Below are 15,233 nucleotides of genomic sequence, written 5' to 3'. Positions count from 1 at the left end.
GTTGTAGGTCTTGTTTTAGTTGTATATTCTATTAAACAATAAAACAATATGAATATACTTCCTACATCCTTCTAATGCAAATAATGTGAGTTATGCAAATTACAACAGAAACTCAAATAAAGCAATGTTGACAGTATTATAACCTTGGGTTAACCAGTAATGTGTGCTATATGAGTATTCCAATGTTTTAGATACACAATAAACATAAAATTTACCTGTTACCAAATTTGAACTCTGAACGTGTAGCCCTAAAATCCACTTAATGTAACAAAGAAACTATTGATCAAAAAACTGATATATTAACCAAAAATATGCCTTTTAATATTTTATAACCAGAAATACCATTCCTTAATTTAATGTCTTTCTATAAAGCAGGGGCGGTCAACCTCCTGCACTCTAGATGTTGTGGACTACATCTCCCCTGATTCTTTGCCAGCACTATGGTTGCAAGAGCATTATGGGAGATGTATTCTACAACATTTGGAGTACCGTTGCTCCATAGAATAATCCATATTGTGTGCATAAGAAATACTATAGGGATGATTATCTGTGGCGCAGAGGGCAGTGTTTTTTTTTTAAGAATACCTCAAAGTATTGGTTGACATACAACATAACAATACATTTATTTAACCAAGTTAAAGCTATTTTCATATAATTAAAATCTTAATGAAAAGAATCAATAAAGCTACTTTGCCTTATTATGGGTGTTAGTCTAAGCTAGGCATCTCAAATCCTGGCCTCTAAGAGGTTGCTGAACTACAACTCCTTTGATTATCTGCATTCAAATAATTCTGGGAGCTTTTATGCCATCGGCATGTGGAGTGTCAGAGTTTGAGATCCCTGGTCAAGCAGCATAGTAAATACTGCCGTCTATACTCTGAGATTGTGGGATTTTCTTATAAGATGACACTTACCACTGAAACCCTTCTTACACCTACATCTTTAACCAGCAGGGTTTATTTTTTAATGTGAGTATTGTCAGGATATCCAAGTCAATTCAGACTGAATTTTAAATGTAAGGAAAGAAAGAAGCAAAACTGCAAGCATAACTGGCTTGGTGAATTTTTCCAGTTTGGGTGTACTTTGTATTGTTGTCAATTCTGACCTTAGTGAATAACCTTGCAGCCGTAGCTTCCTCGAGAGATCCACACTGCTTTTTTATCGTTTTCCTCAGTTTCTATTTTAAAGTTTTGAATTGTTCAGGATTTTTTCAGACACCAGAGACAGCAAATTATATCTCCATTATATAGGAGGGTTTTTTATTATTTTTTTTATTACATTTTGTGTCCCACTTATTGTGTATCAGTTGTTTGTTTGTTGATGTTTGTTTTGTTGTGTTTTTATTTCTTCACCTTTATATGTTCCTAGGGTGGTTGGGAATAATTTCCCAAAGTGTTGCCTTTTATAAAAAATACACTGTATCTTGTGACCTGGCCTTCTCAAAAAACTCCATTGACTCTCCTTGAACCTAACGTTTCAAACTGCTTGTGACTTTACAAATACAATGATTGTAGTTGGAGGTGACCTGCGGCTTCCATATTTAATTTATTTGGATATGTAAAAATATGTCATTTTAAACCTGAGGCATTTTTTTTTATTTACATTTTTTTATTTTAGTCCTTTTACTTAAAACTAACCATGCCATGTTTTTGTGATGTTGCAGGGACCTGGACTATGATGACATGGACGAGGATGACCCTTTTAACCCTCAGGCACGTAGAGAGATGCTGCGTGCGGCAGGCAGGCCTCACCTGCCCAGTTTCTATAGTTACAGCAGTAGCTGCGGCAGCCACAACAGCCTGCGGGTCTCGACCCCGCCTATTTCCAACGCCCCCGTCTCACAGTACATGTGAGTAGCCGCACACACAGGCCGGCAGCCACATGGGGGCTTATTTTTTTTTTTTTACCAAAAAGCCAAAAAAAAAGTAATACATATATAAAAAAAAAACCAACCTCTGGATTTTCTCTCTATTGTATTCCAATATTTTGCTTCTAGAGAGACCCGCAGATGTATGCTGTGCTGTGCACGTCATGCGTTCACTGGAGAATATATGGCCACCGCCAGCCTCTTTCTTTCCATTAGACTACATCTAAAATGATGCTTAATTATCATGGGAATAGTAATTGAAAGCAGCTGGAGTGCCAGAAGTTGTCTATCCCTGGTTAAAAAATACTATGTATAATGGAAAAAGCAAAACAAAATAAAATCTGTTTTCCTTAGTTATGGGACTACTGCCATCTGCCTGAATGTGCTGTGAGTTGTAGTCCAAGAGCCTCTCTGCAGTTTACATAAATACTGTAGTAAGGCTATTGTGCATATTATTCAGAGTGTCTATTAAATATAACTTCATGCACATATGATAGAATTCCTATACATCGTACCTTGCAGTTATCTCTGCTTTGGCCAAGCCATGATTTATGGATTAAACCAGCTCAGGCTAGCCATCTAACAGAGCTATTCACTAAAGTGAAATACATTTTCCAGTTTAGTTATTTTGACTAATTCACTTTCTCATTTTAGTGAATAATCTTGGGAATTATTCACTTTTCCATAGTTCTGCAAAATAAGAAAAGAGCCAATGGCTGTAAAACATTGCTATTTATTTACAAAGCAGATATGGATTTCCTCATTCTATGATATTTAGTTACAATCCAGTGCTCTTAAAACTCCATACTTCTTGCAGAACCTGGGGGTCAGACTCCTAATTATGTTTATTTTCCATTCACCCCAATTAACTAGATAGTAGTTCTGGGTTTATTAACGCTTGTCGATACCCACGGAGAACTTCACATGTTAAACTGACCTGAGGTTTAATAGCTTAAACAGTTAGTCATGTGAGAACTCATACAAATAGAATTTTATACCTTCCAGCCTAAAATACAAGCAACATACAACAAATAAATTGATCGTGTCCTAGACTAGATATTGCTGAAATGTATTTTGATGAGAATTTAATAATTTTTCTTAGTAGAACGAAACAGATCTGAAAACAATCAAGTTATAAAGAAACTTGTATTGATCAAATTTCTTAAAGGATTACTCAAAGCATCATAATTGCTACAGCCTGATGTAATGGTTATGAAGTCAGGAGTTTACTGACCCCATTTCCTGGTGATGGGAAAAAAAACATTTTGCAAGGTGTGACCTCTTACCTGGGCCCCCACTAGGCACTGAGGGTCCTCTATGGCAGTGTTTCCCAACCCAGTCCTCAAGGCACACCTACCAGTCCAGGATTTAAGGATTACCCAGTTTTGTCTAAGGTGTTTTTAGAAAAGAAAAAAAAAAAACACCTTAGACAAAACTGGGTAATCCTTAAATCCTGGACTGGTAGGTGTGCCTTGAGGACTGGGTTGGGAAACACTGCTCTATGGCAGGTGAATTTGAATCCAAGGGGGCAGAAAATCAGTCAGATGACGTATACTAGATATACTAGATTAAACTGTAGCAATTTGTAAACTAAATTTCATGAGATAAAATGAGGTAAAATAGCTGATCTGAGAAATCCTTGCAGTCAACTTGTATTTTTCACTAAAGTCTAAATGTTTCACTAAAGTCTGATTTCTCAGGAATGTAATGTGGATTTAAAGTTAATTTAATATTTTAGGCCAAAATAGAGCTGAAAACGTAGCTGACTTGAGGACTTTTTCTAGTTTAGCCCCTATGATTGAAACTTAGTTTGAATTCCTTTGAATGGAATTTAGTGAATAACCCGGTGTATCAGTGCCTCTAGGCCAGGCATAGGCAACCTTCAGCACTCCAGATGTTTTGGACTACACCTCCCATGATGCTTTACCAGCATTTTGGGTGTAAGAGCATTATTGGGGATGTAGTCCACAACATCTAGATTGCCGAAGGCTGCCTATCCCTGCTCTAAGCTATTGATAGTTACGTTTGGCAACTCAGTTTAAGGGCATCAAAGGAAATGTAGTTTACAAACATCTAAAGTCCCAAAGTTAGCCATGATTTTTTTTAATTTTTAAATGTTGCTTTGATCATATAAGCACAAGCAAACAAAGAAAAAGTAACGCTTGAAACTGCCACAATATAATTTTTTTTTTCATGAAATACAGCTGATGGGAGAGCTGTTCGTTCTTTGTTAAAATTAACGTCAGAAAATTAAATTATTGTGATTTTACAATGTGATCTGCATATTGTTATGTTTCAATGCCTTACTATAGTTATTCTCCAAGCAGCCATCAGTCATCTCAGATCAACCACTGATAGCAAAATGGCAGTCTAAGTAAGCATTATAAACACTGGATGCCAATGTAGTGGCTGTAGTTCTATTAGTTTGTCAGTGCCATTTCCCAGCTCTTGGTCAACCTGTTTTCACATGGATTCCTGGAGTCCTCAAAAATACCTGCGACCTGACTCCTACTCAACACAATTTCTAATGTAGAAGTTTGGCTTCTGCTTTAGCAGCATCTATTTAATCTGTGTTTAGATTTTATTGAGCGTCTGAGCACGTCATCTGACCTGACATATTTCAGCGAGTGGGGACCAGGCCACAGGTGTCTTTGGAACCCTGAATTTTGGTCAAGCCACCTGAAAACAGTTCGACCAAGTAACTGGGCGATGGCACTCACAAACTGATTGCATCAAAACCACTACATTGGCATTTAGTGGTTATTATTACTATGGGTTATGGTATCTAGAGTTCCCATTTAATGAAACCCAAACCTTTGGTGGTCCTCAAAGTATAGTTTTAGAACCATTATCTTATTTCATGCTTTGCCAGTAGGATGCCAAGTTTTTTAGTCTGTTATTTTTTTTTTGTTATGAGTGTTTTTGTGTGCTTTCCTTTGTATTACATAGGAATCAAAGCGGTTTGTTCAGTGGCAATCCTCGATTTGAAAATGTCCCCTTGATTGAGAGGCAGTCCCCGCCCCCTTCGGTAAGTCATGCTGCTTAAGGAAACTTCATTAATGTTTTCTTCATTCTTCACTGACACCTCATCAGGGAAATTTATCAAAGGAGAAAAAGGTCAAACTGCAGGTGCAAAGTGCTAAATGCTTAGAGACATCCTATTGGTTTCTATGGTAATTATTTCGTTCTTTGAAAAAGAAAAGCACCTGTTTTTTGCCTTTATCAATGGCTCCCCTCATCTTAAAATATGCTGTAAAAGATCATGCACATGTTAGCAAGCCATAAAACATCAGCAGTACACACAGTTAGGGCTGCAATCAGAAATCTCAGGGCTCAGGGTCCCTTAAAAAAAAATATTGAACAGGCCCCCTTATCTAGATACACAGTCCTTGATACACACAGATATACACACATACATTGTCATACACACATTCTTTCAGAACACACACATAAACTGTGCCAGGCACAAACACACAACATTAGACACACACACACACACAGATTCTCACTGTCAGACACACATGCCACACACAGATGTGCACACACCTAGCGTCACACAGATACACATTTGGACATGTACACAGTCAAGTACACTCTCATACACTGTCAGACACACACAGTCAGAGACTCATGCACACTTTCTCAAACAGACACAAACTAGACATACACACTTACACACATAGTTAGATAAACACAAACATATGCTATCAAACAGACACACATCAAAATGTACAAATGCACATAATCATAGTTGGATACACACGCTGTCCAACAGGCACACAACCTGAGATACACACTCACACACATAGTTGGATACACACACTGTCACACAGACACACAGACATATATACAAACTCATAAACACATAGTTAGATACACACATGCTGTCAGACACAGAGCCAGATCTACACACTCACACACAATAGATACACATACCCATTGTCAAACAGACACACAGCCAGACATACAAACACAGTAGATACACATACACTGTCAAACTGACAGCATCAGTCAGACACTCACAAACACAGATCTCCAACCTCTTCCCTCCACAGTGTGACAGAACGCAGTCACTGAGTGCCATCCCCTCCCTGAGTGCAGATTGGTGCAAGTTGATTTTGCACCTTTTCTCCCGATTGGCCGGTGAGATACCTCCTCTCCCTGAGTGCGGATTGGTGCAGATTGGTTCGCTTCCTTTCTCCTGATAGGCCGCTGCGTGGTTTAGGCACGAAATTTGAATCCACCTGCCAAAAGTGATTCTGTGGATCTATTTTCGGGTATGTACAGAGCCTGAAGCTCAGACTCTGTACGACAATTTCACGGGCTCTGTATGTCCGATAGCTCTACAATTTGCAGGGATCATAGCTGGGACCAGGAGCTATTTGGGGATGTAAGGCATGTGCGGGGTGCGTTACTGTATGGTGTGTATTTTTGTTTTTTTTGGTGTTTCCGGCTTCCTGTGTTCGGGAGATACCATTATCTCCCAGGCACAGCGACGCCGGGGTGGGCTTATGTTTTGTATTGCTGTAAATGGAGACCCCTTGTGGGGTCTGTGCAGAAATACTGTGTATCTTGCCTGCAATAAACCGTCTGTTTTCAACTAGTGTTTGGGTAATACCACGTTTGCCCTTCTACTAGCGACTATAATCACTGGCTCGCAGCTATAATCACTCTAGGGCTAGGCACAACTAGGAAGGGGCTACCACAGGCGGTAGTAACCCATCCTCGAGAGGGTATACCGCCACACACAGCAACCAGCAGAAAATATCCACTGCCTCTACACTATATTTCCCCTAACTTGTCCTACATTAGAGGCCATGTATAGCAGCTTGCAGTCCCCTGCAGGAGCGCAGTGAGAGAGAAGGAGGATGGCAGTATCCCCACCTGCTCTACACACCTGCTCTACACACTGCACTGCATCTGATCCTCACCTGCAAGTTAGAGCAGCTCTATGGTAACACTGTGAGGAAGTGATATCTATGATGTCACTTCCTTCCGAGCTGCCACCAGAGAAGGAACTTTGCAGGCTCTCATATAATAAAGCACTTACTCTAATGCTACAGGCCAATACAGTCCGGTTCAGAGATATATATATATATATATCTCCCCAAATGGACCAATAGGCGCTACAGGGCCCCATGCTGGACCCTGAGATGGACCAGGCTCCTAATAACAGTGCGGCCCTGCACACAGTATCACAAAGTAAACTGACCCAATAAAATGGTTCCAGTATTTTTTTCAGGGGGTTCACCTTAATTGACGTAGGAACATCACATTCACAAGGTCCCAATTCATATCATCCACTGTGCATTGCAGGATTTGATTTGGTGGCACCTAAGTACAATAGTTGTGTGGGGATACATATGTTTTACCCGCTAGTCAGATGTTTGCAGGAACAGAGGGTGTTTAGGGCCCTGCTCAAATGAGCTTATATTCAAGAGCAGGGGTCAGCAACCTACGGCACGTGTACCATGCATGACACTTAGGGTGCCTTTATTCAGCACTCAAGGCTACCAGAGCCAAACAGGCACGTCCTATCAAGAGTCCTTAGTGTAAACTGAGTGGTGATTGCAGGTGGTGAAGGCCAATCCTCAATTTACGCATTGCAGCGTTTAGAGGAAGTGATCTCAGCAATGGTGAACAAAACCCGCACAGGGATAGAGCTACTTGCAGCAGCTGTTGCAGCTCCTGCCCTTGACCTGTACCTGGCAAGCCCAGTCCCTAATGAACCACAGGGAAGTCACCCACACTGCTAGATAAACACAGAACTTCAGAATAAGCCTCTCACTTATACAAACAATATAAACGGTCCACACACAAACACACAATCCCCACAAACACAACACTACAGACTATTCACATACACACACACAAACACACATCAAGCACACAATGTGACATGTCATCCATGCACAATTCCACAAGCAGCCCCCATGCATAGCCCACATTCATAGGTATCATAGACAATGCCACAAAAACAATAGTACTGGTACGCCAAGGGACTTCAAACTCTACATTTGGCACAGTACTACTAAAAGGTTGCCTTTCCCTGTTCTAGAGGGTTTTGGCTCATGCCATCCAATCAGCATGTTCTAGGGAGGCCACATGAAGCACTGAGAGAAGTATATATTGGCAGCCCCTATTTTAGGCAAGATGGTTAATAAAGTATCCATTTATAAATAAGAAGGCACTCCGTCTTTTAAACCTGACCACGCATTTTCAAAACCCAAATAATCATCCATCCTGTATATTTTACAATCAAGGATGACTTAGCCCCACTTAAAAAAACAACAACAAATTAACCGCAAACACCGGGAGGGTGGATGGAAGTCCACAAACCATATTACACAGCTCTCTTAACTTCTTCCACACATCTAACACAGGTCTGAAGTAAATCTGTTTTTTACATTAAATTTTTTGCATTATGGCTCTCGCCATGGCGAAAGCCAATCCCTAGCTAGCCCTAAGTGCCCCATTCACATCACAGGGATCCTAAACTCTGCCAAGATACTTCCCAAACTTATCCTGCCTTGAACCCAAGCTGCAGCCTGCACCTCCTTCCTTGCCACCCTGCATTTTTTGCCACAGGTGAATAGTCTGTGGAAATGTATTTTTCTTGCCCAGGACCACACAAGATCTAAGGGAAAGAAACATAATATTACTCACATTAACATGGTTTTGGACATTTTCAGTATGGTTGCAAAAAATAAACAAATTGGTCAATTGTGAGTGTTTTTACAAACGTTCCTATAAAAGTTTAGATTTCCGATTGCTTGTTGTGGAAAATGGCTAAACGTGAGGAGGGTAAGGCCTTGTGTTCCTGTTATAGGTATTTGATGTGAAGCAGTAAGAAAGCCACATTTTGAATTGTCAGTAAACAAATAAATAAAACCATACAAACTAACAAAAACAGATAAACAAAAACAGACAAACAAACAAAAATAAAACACTGTAATCTTAATTTTTCATTTTATACCTGAATGGTACCTATTCATTTAGGAGTCTGAAATATCAGTTTAAGGATCAAGCTACCATCCTTCTATGTTTTGCCTCTGCTCAGACTTACATTGTCTGTGTTTAAGGAAATCTAAATTAACATAGGAAACAGGTATCGCTCTTTAGATAACCAGTTCTTAAAACCCCTGTGATGTATATTTTAATCCACTCTTTTTTAAATAAGCATATGCAAAGCCGGGGAGAAGTGATATGAGAAAATAAGCCAATCAAAAAGCTAATTTCACATTTTCTCAATTTTGTTTTGAAATCGCTTTCAAAGCTCATCCTTTCAACAGTTTAAAATGCAATCTCGCAGCAGAATAGAAGAACGCAGATAATGAATTTAGCTGAACTAAAAAAATTACATGGACAGGAATGTGGCAGATGGGGTGATAGTGGGACTGCATGAAAACTGCAAGGTCAAATGAAGGCCAGCACACTGAGGCATTGAAAATGCATAGCCTGGAGAGAATTAAAGCAAGGGAAAGTATAATCCGGAGCTTAGGTCCATAAAATAAAACAGATTGCGCAGGGCTGAGTGTCTGATTTGTTAAAGGAACATTTCACCTTATGTTGTTATGAAGCAAATTCAAAGCAGAATTCAAGTTTTCTAATTAGAAATAGCATTACACAGGGTTCCTGATGTGATCTTATTCTGGACCTGCTGGTTAAGTACAATTTGTGATCATTTCTAGCTGAATTTATTACCTTCTTCGAAAACATTCTATTAAACTACCGTATATACTCGAGTATAAGCCGACCCGAATATAAGCCGAGGCCCCTAATTTTACCCCAAAAAACTGGGAAAACTTATTGACTCGAGTATAAGACTAGGGTGGGAAATGCAGTAGCTACTGGTAAATTTCTAAATAAAATTAGATCCTAAAAAATTTATATTAATTGAATATTTATTTACAGTGTGTGTATATAATGAATGCAGTGTGTGTATGAATGCAGTGTGTGTATGTATGAATGCAGTGTGTGTGTGTGAGTGAGTGCAGCGTGTGTGTATGAATTCAGTGTGTGTATGAATGCAGTGTGTGTATGAATGCAGTGTGTGTATGAATGCAGTGTGTGTATAAATGCAGTGTGTGTATGAGTACAGTGTGTGTATGAATGCAGTGTGTGTATGAATGCAGTGTGTGTATAAATGCAGTGTGTGTGTGTGTGTGTAGCTGAGCCTTGGTGGGGGGTGGGCAATTTTATTTTTATTTTTTATTATTTTAATAATTTTGTATTGTTTTTTATTATTATTTTTTTAAAATTTAATTATTATTATTTTTATTATATTTAATTTTTTTTCGTCCCCCCTCCCTGCTTGATACATGGCAGGGAGGGGGGCTCTGCTTCCCTGGTGGTCCAGTGGCATTGGCAGTTCAGTGGAGGGAGAGGGGGGCTGTCAGGAAGCACTTACCTCTCTTGCAGCTCCTGTCAGCTCCCTTCTCCTCCACGCCGGTCCGTGCAGCTCCTCTCTCAGCTCACTGTGTAAGTCTCCTGAGAGTCGCACTATGACCCTGCGGCTCTCGCGAGACTTACACTGGGAGCTGACCGAGGTGCTGAACGGACCGCCGCGGAGGAGAAGGGAGCTGACAGGAGCTGCAGGAAAGGTAAGTAAGATCTCTGCAGCCCCCACAGCCCCATTGTCTGTATTATGGCAATGTAAATTGCCATAATACAAACATTGACTCGAGTATAAAATGTGCTGAAAAACTCGGCTTATACTCGAGTATATACGGTAATAAAAATATTATAAGTTGCTTTCTGTATTTTAAAGCAACACAACAACATTATAAAGCATCAACATGTATCAGAAACATAGAAACATAGAAACATAGAATGTGACGGCAGATAAGAACCATTCGGCCCATCTAGTCTGCCCAATTTTCTAAATACTTTCATTAGTCCCTGGCCTTATCTTATAGTTAGGATAGCCTTATGCCTATCCCATGCATACTTAAACTCCTTTACTGTGTTAACCTCTACCACTTCAACTGGAAGGCTATTCCATGCATCCACTACCCTCTCAGTAAAGTAATACTTCCTGATATTATTTTTAAACCTTTGCCCCTCTAATTTAAGATTATGTTCTCTTGTTGTGGTAGTTTCTCTTCTTTTAAATATGGTCTCCTCCTTTACTGTGTTGATTCCCTTTATGTATTTAAATGATTCTATCATATCCCCCCTGTATCGTCTTTCCTCCAAGCTATACATGTTAAGTTCCTTTAACCTTTCCTGGTAAGTTTTATCCTGCAATCCATCGGCATGCTGACAGCTCTTTAGAGTTTTATGAGTGGAGCTGTCAGACGCCATCATGTGATCTATGAAGGAGCCTTTCAGAATAGGCGTCACATGCAGATTATATGCGGATAGAGGAGATAATATAGCTTTCATTAATATTAGGTTCAGATGTGGAAAGTTTATCGTTGCCATATTTTTTTCAAATTGCTGCAGTTATAAGCCATAATAAGCCATTGTGCGCACAGATACAAGGATATTGGGCCTGCTTGCCATATCGTGGCGAACATAATCTAATACAGACGTGTTGTGCTTTTATCTATAGCTCATCAGGGAAACCTGAGTCACGCCGTTTAAATTATCCTGTGATATCTCTTATCGGTTTATGTCCACGTTCCCCTAATGAGTTTCTGAAACAAGCAAAGTACATGTCGGGGGCACACACTATATCAAACTACTAGAGATAGTGAAATCGGGTTTGTACTTGAAATAATTTGGCCTCAAATGATTACTATACAGTTAGAACTCCGTTTGAAAGTGATTTAAAGGATCGTTAACCGTGGGTAGAATGCACTCAAATTATTTTAACCCTCACTGGGCTGGACATGTTGAGATCGGGGCTCCTGTCAGTTTCTTGTTTATAGGAGTTTGGCTGTTTGAGGCTTACAACCCAGTAATTTTGCTGTAGTGCCCCCTTTTTAAATTTTATTTTCTTTCCCACAAGTGTATTCAGAAGCCATCAGTAGATTTTATATTTAATAGTTGTTATTTGAGGGAATATATCATAACCAGAGCTCCCTAACTGATTCCTTGTGAGTAATTAAAGTTTATTATGAGGTTCTCTTCTTTATACTCTTGGGGATCAATGATTTTTATGGGTTGCATACTACGTCCTTTGTAAACAATAATCAGGCAGCTATTCAGTTTGTGCAATATTTATTTCATAGCAGCTTGTCTTTATATCCGTATATATCACATTCATTGTATTATTATTTCTATGTTGCACTTTAACCCCTTAAGGACGCATGACATGTGTGACATGTCATGATTCCCTTTTATTCCAGAAGTTTGGTCCTTAAGGGGTTAAGGGAGATGATTTATAAGCTTTTTACCCTTTTGTTTACTCTTTGAATGCCTTTTTAGCGCTTTTTACAATTTTTAAATTACATTTATTTCATTGCCATATATTATTCACATACGTTTCACCTTTATGCTGTACATCATTTTTTTTCTTTTCATTTTAAGCATCGTTTTATCATTTTATTTAATGTAAGTTAGGTTTAAAGCAACTGGTCCCTTTGCTAGCCGACTCTCGCAACTCTCATTTGCTAGCCGATTTACAAGTAACAGTGGAAAAAGTTATCATAGAAAGATGTGATAAAGGTTTTATAATCTAATAATTAAAGTAATAAAGCTAATGCTGTCCTAGCATTATAAACAAGGAGATGGCAAATGATGATTCATAATAATTTTGAACACAGAAAAAGTAAGATGGTTCTCTTTTCAAACTGGTCAGGGTAAACAAAGTGCCAAATACCAAATGATTTAGGAGGTGGGGTGTATTAAGGAGTGGGGGAGGAGGAGTATATCAAATTATATATATGTAGATACTGTGAGGAGCAAATGAAAGGTCAGAGCCAAAAATAATGCATATCTGTGAATGTCTATGGTTGGGGTTTTGATTGTTATATTGACCTAAATGCCAATTGATATACGATTACTGCTCACTGGCGTAAAATAGAAAAGTTATATATTGGTGTAACTGAGGTTTAAAGAATTTAGCAGTTAATAATGCAATCCTGGAGAGAAGGAGAGAGATCAGTAAAGTGGAGTAATGTCACAGTAGAAGAAGGGAAGTAGAGTTATTAGATTGCCCGATAAAGGAGAAGAAGACCTCCAAATGAACTTTGGGTTTGTGGTTCTCTGAATGAAAGAAGTGTAAAAGTAAAGGAAAATCTAGAAAATTAGATGATGTTGGTAGAGATTATATTAGGACTGAGATAATGTTTCTGGAAAGTGAGCAGAACCAGTTTCAAGCCATTCGATGTATTTGTCCAATTGTATCCTCACATTTTTCTAAACATTTATTTTTCTTTCCTTCCTTTTGGCTGCCTGTGACGAACCGCTAATTCCTGACCAACTGAATATCCAGTACTCCCCTAGCATGCGAACATCCTTCATCAGCACAACCCAGGAAGAGACTGATACACAATACCGAACAGAACTCGTATCCTAGATCCTCCTGTGGTTGTTCACACTTTCCTGCCCTCTTCCAGAGATGACTAACACAGAAAAAAAAGGAAACAAAGAGATAAAATTAAAGACTGAGCTGTTTGTGCTCTTAACAATGTTGGCAGGGAGTTTTAGGGTACTAGAACCCATTCAACTTCTCCTTTCTTGGTATTGTACCCTCTTATTCTCCTGGGCTTTCAGGGTCCACCTTCATTGAACTGTCCCACTGCCTTCAGTTTTATATTTTTTTGTATTGGTTCATGTGCTTTTTACCCCTTGAAGATCTCACCAGATTTCTAAACTATATTTGCCTAGCACTGGACTTTTCAAAATACCGCCAAGAGGGGCATCGGGGAGATATTGTTACAGAGCAATATTTAGAAGGCTACATAGATGAAGGTGGTGAAGAAGTTCATTGCCGAAAAGGCTTTGTTATTTTGGTTCAGAACAATGGAAAACATTATCCTATCTAACACACTGTTAACCAGAGAAGTGGGTGTAGAAAGCAATGATTCCGGCATGGAGAACACGTCATGTCCATGTCACAGAAGTGAAGAGGAAGAAGGGCAACCTGCATATGAAGAGAATCCAATCATGGCCCTCCAGCTGTTGTTGGACTACATTTCCAGTAATTCTCTGACAGTCATTTCTGACAGAGAATTATAGCAATATAGTCCAAGAAATAGTTTCAGGGTAAAAGTTTGATATCACCTGCTCTAGAGCTAATGACCAAGGAAGTTGCTGCTGCAAAACTCTTTCCTTCACTGATGGATTTGTTTTTAATTAGTGCATTTTAACACTAACAAATTTTACATTGACTTGAAATAAAAGGGAAAAAAATACTTTATTTTAAAAGAATTTATTATATGTGTCTTTGGGATGTATTTAATATGTTGTTTTAAACATGGGGTAAGGAATACGAAGAGAATGGGGAAATAAACAGGGCAAGTAAAACACAAGATATACACAGCATACAAAACATGAAAAATTAACACTAGAACTGTCTGTATAGAAAAAAAAAGTAAAAAAAAAAGTAACTTTTTTAGCAGCTTTATTTTTCATAGTTCCAAAAATCATATATATAACGATATTGTCTTAATAGACAAGGAATGAACTCTTAAACTTGTGACTCCAAAATGTACGTGCACTTCGATGACGTGATGACACGCATGTTTGTGTGATTAGTATGAGGTTAGAAGGCGCGGCTATAATTGTGTACTGTATTGGATTGGCCAGCATCCTGGGGATCACAGTAAGTGGGGAGTGGATGTCAATCCTCCCTGTAACCTGACTGTGTGACCGCGCTGATTGAACACGGCCACCCAATCGCTCCATCTGGGTGTGGCCATGACAATTTTATAGCTTTATTTAAGACATTCCAATCTTTGAGAATGACACCAATAATATGTCTTCCTTAAAGTGGGCGTTAGGTTCCATTGCAATCTAATAGCAAAATTGTTGGGAAAAAAAATTAATTCTAAAATGTCATGAAATATTTCATAAAATCTAAAAACTTTCACTAGCTCCAGAACTGGCCTTTGCGACTAAGATCAGAACTATTTTGCCTAGCACCTACTTCCTTGCTACTTCTGGGAATAGTCCATTCAGATGCTCCTAGTAGAGAAGCAATGAGAACATGTGAATGGCCATCATCTCAGAGATGATGGTCATTCACATAAAGAAAATAATAACATTTTAGGGCTGTATTTGTTCCAATGCTGTTAAGTATTTAAGAGACATGGTTTTAAAATACACTAAGCATCAAAGCCACTACATCACAATGAAGTGCTTTTGGAGATATGCTTACATTTGGCTGAAATCATACCTCTAGCGACTGACAGACAGCCATCTAAAGGCACATCCCACTGAAAGCACTTCCTTGACTTTACATTCAATGTGATAA

At 38.9% G+C, this 15,233-nt stretch overlaps 1 protein-coding gene across 2 annotated transcripts in view; it reads left to right on the top strand.

Moving 5' to 3' along the window:
• The window catches only part of TTYH1 (tweety family member 1), a 134,297-nt gene extending 120,125 nt beyond the window's left edge, over positions 1 to 14,172 (top strand). Inside the window, exons 12-14 of one of the 2 annotated variants that reach the window (XM_063437190.1) lie at positions 1,664 to 1,849; positions 4,817 to 4,895; positions 13,251 to 14,172. In XM_063437190.1, the coding sequence (XP_063293260.1) occupies positions 1,664 to 1,849; positions 4,817 to 4,895; positions 13,251 to 13,334 (349 nt within the window). In that variant the 3' untranslated portion in view covers positions 13,335 to 14,172. The remainder of the gene's footprint in view (positions 1 to 1,663; positions 1,850 to 4,816; positions 4,896 to 13,250) is intronic. The other variant, XM_063437191.1, reaches the window with a different exon arrangement.
• Positions 14,173 to 15,233: the final 1,061 nt, after the last annotated feature.

Source organism: Pelobates fuscus, chromosome 11 (assembly GCF_036172605.1).
Source record: "Pelobates fuscus isolate aPelFus1 chromosome 11, aPelFus1.pri, whole genome shotgun sequence".
Taxonomy (NCBI): Eukaryota; Metazoa; Chordata; class Amphibia; order Anura; family Pelobatidae; genus Pelobates; species Pelobates fuscus.
Note: the sequence above shows the minus strand (reverse complement) of the source record. Positions and strands in the feature narration are given on the sequence as shown.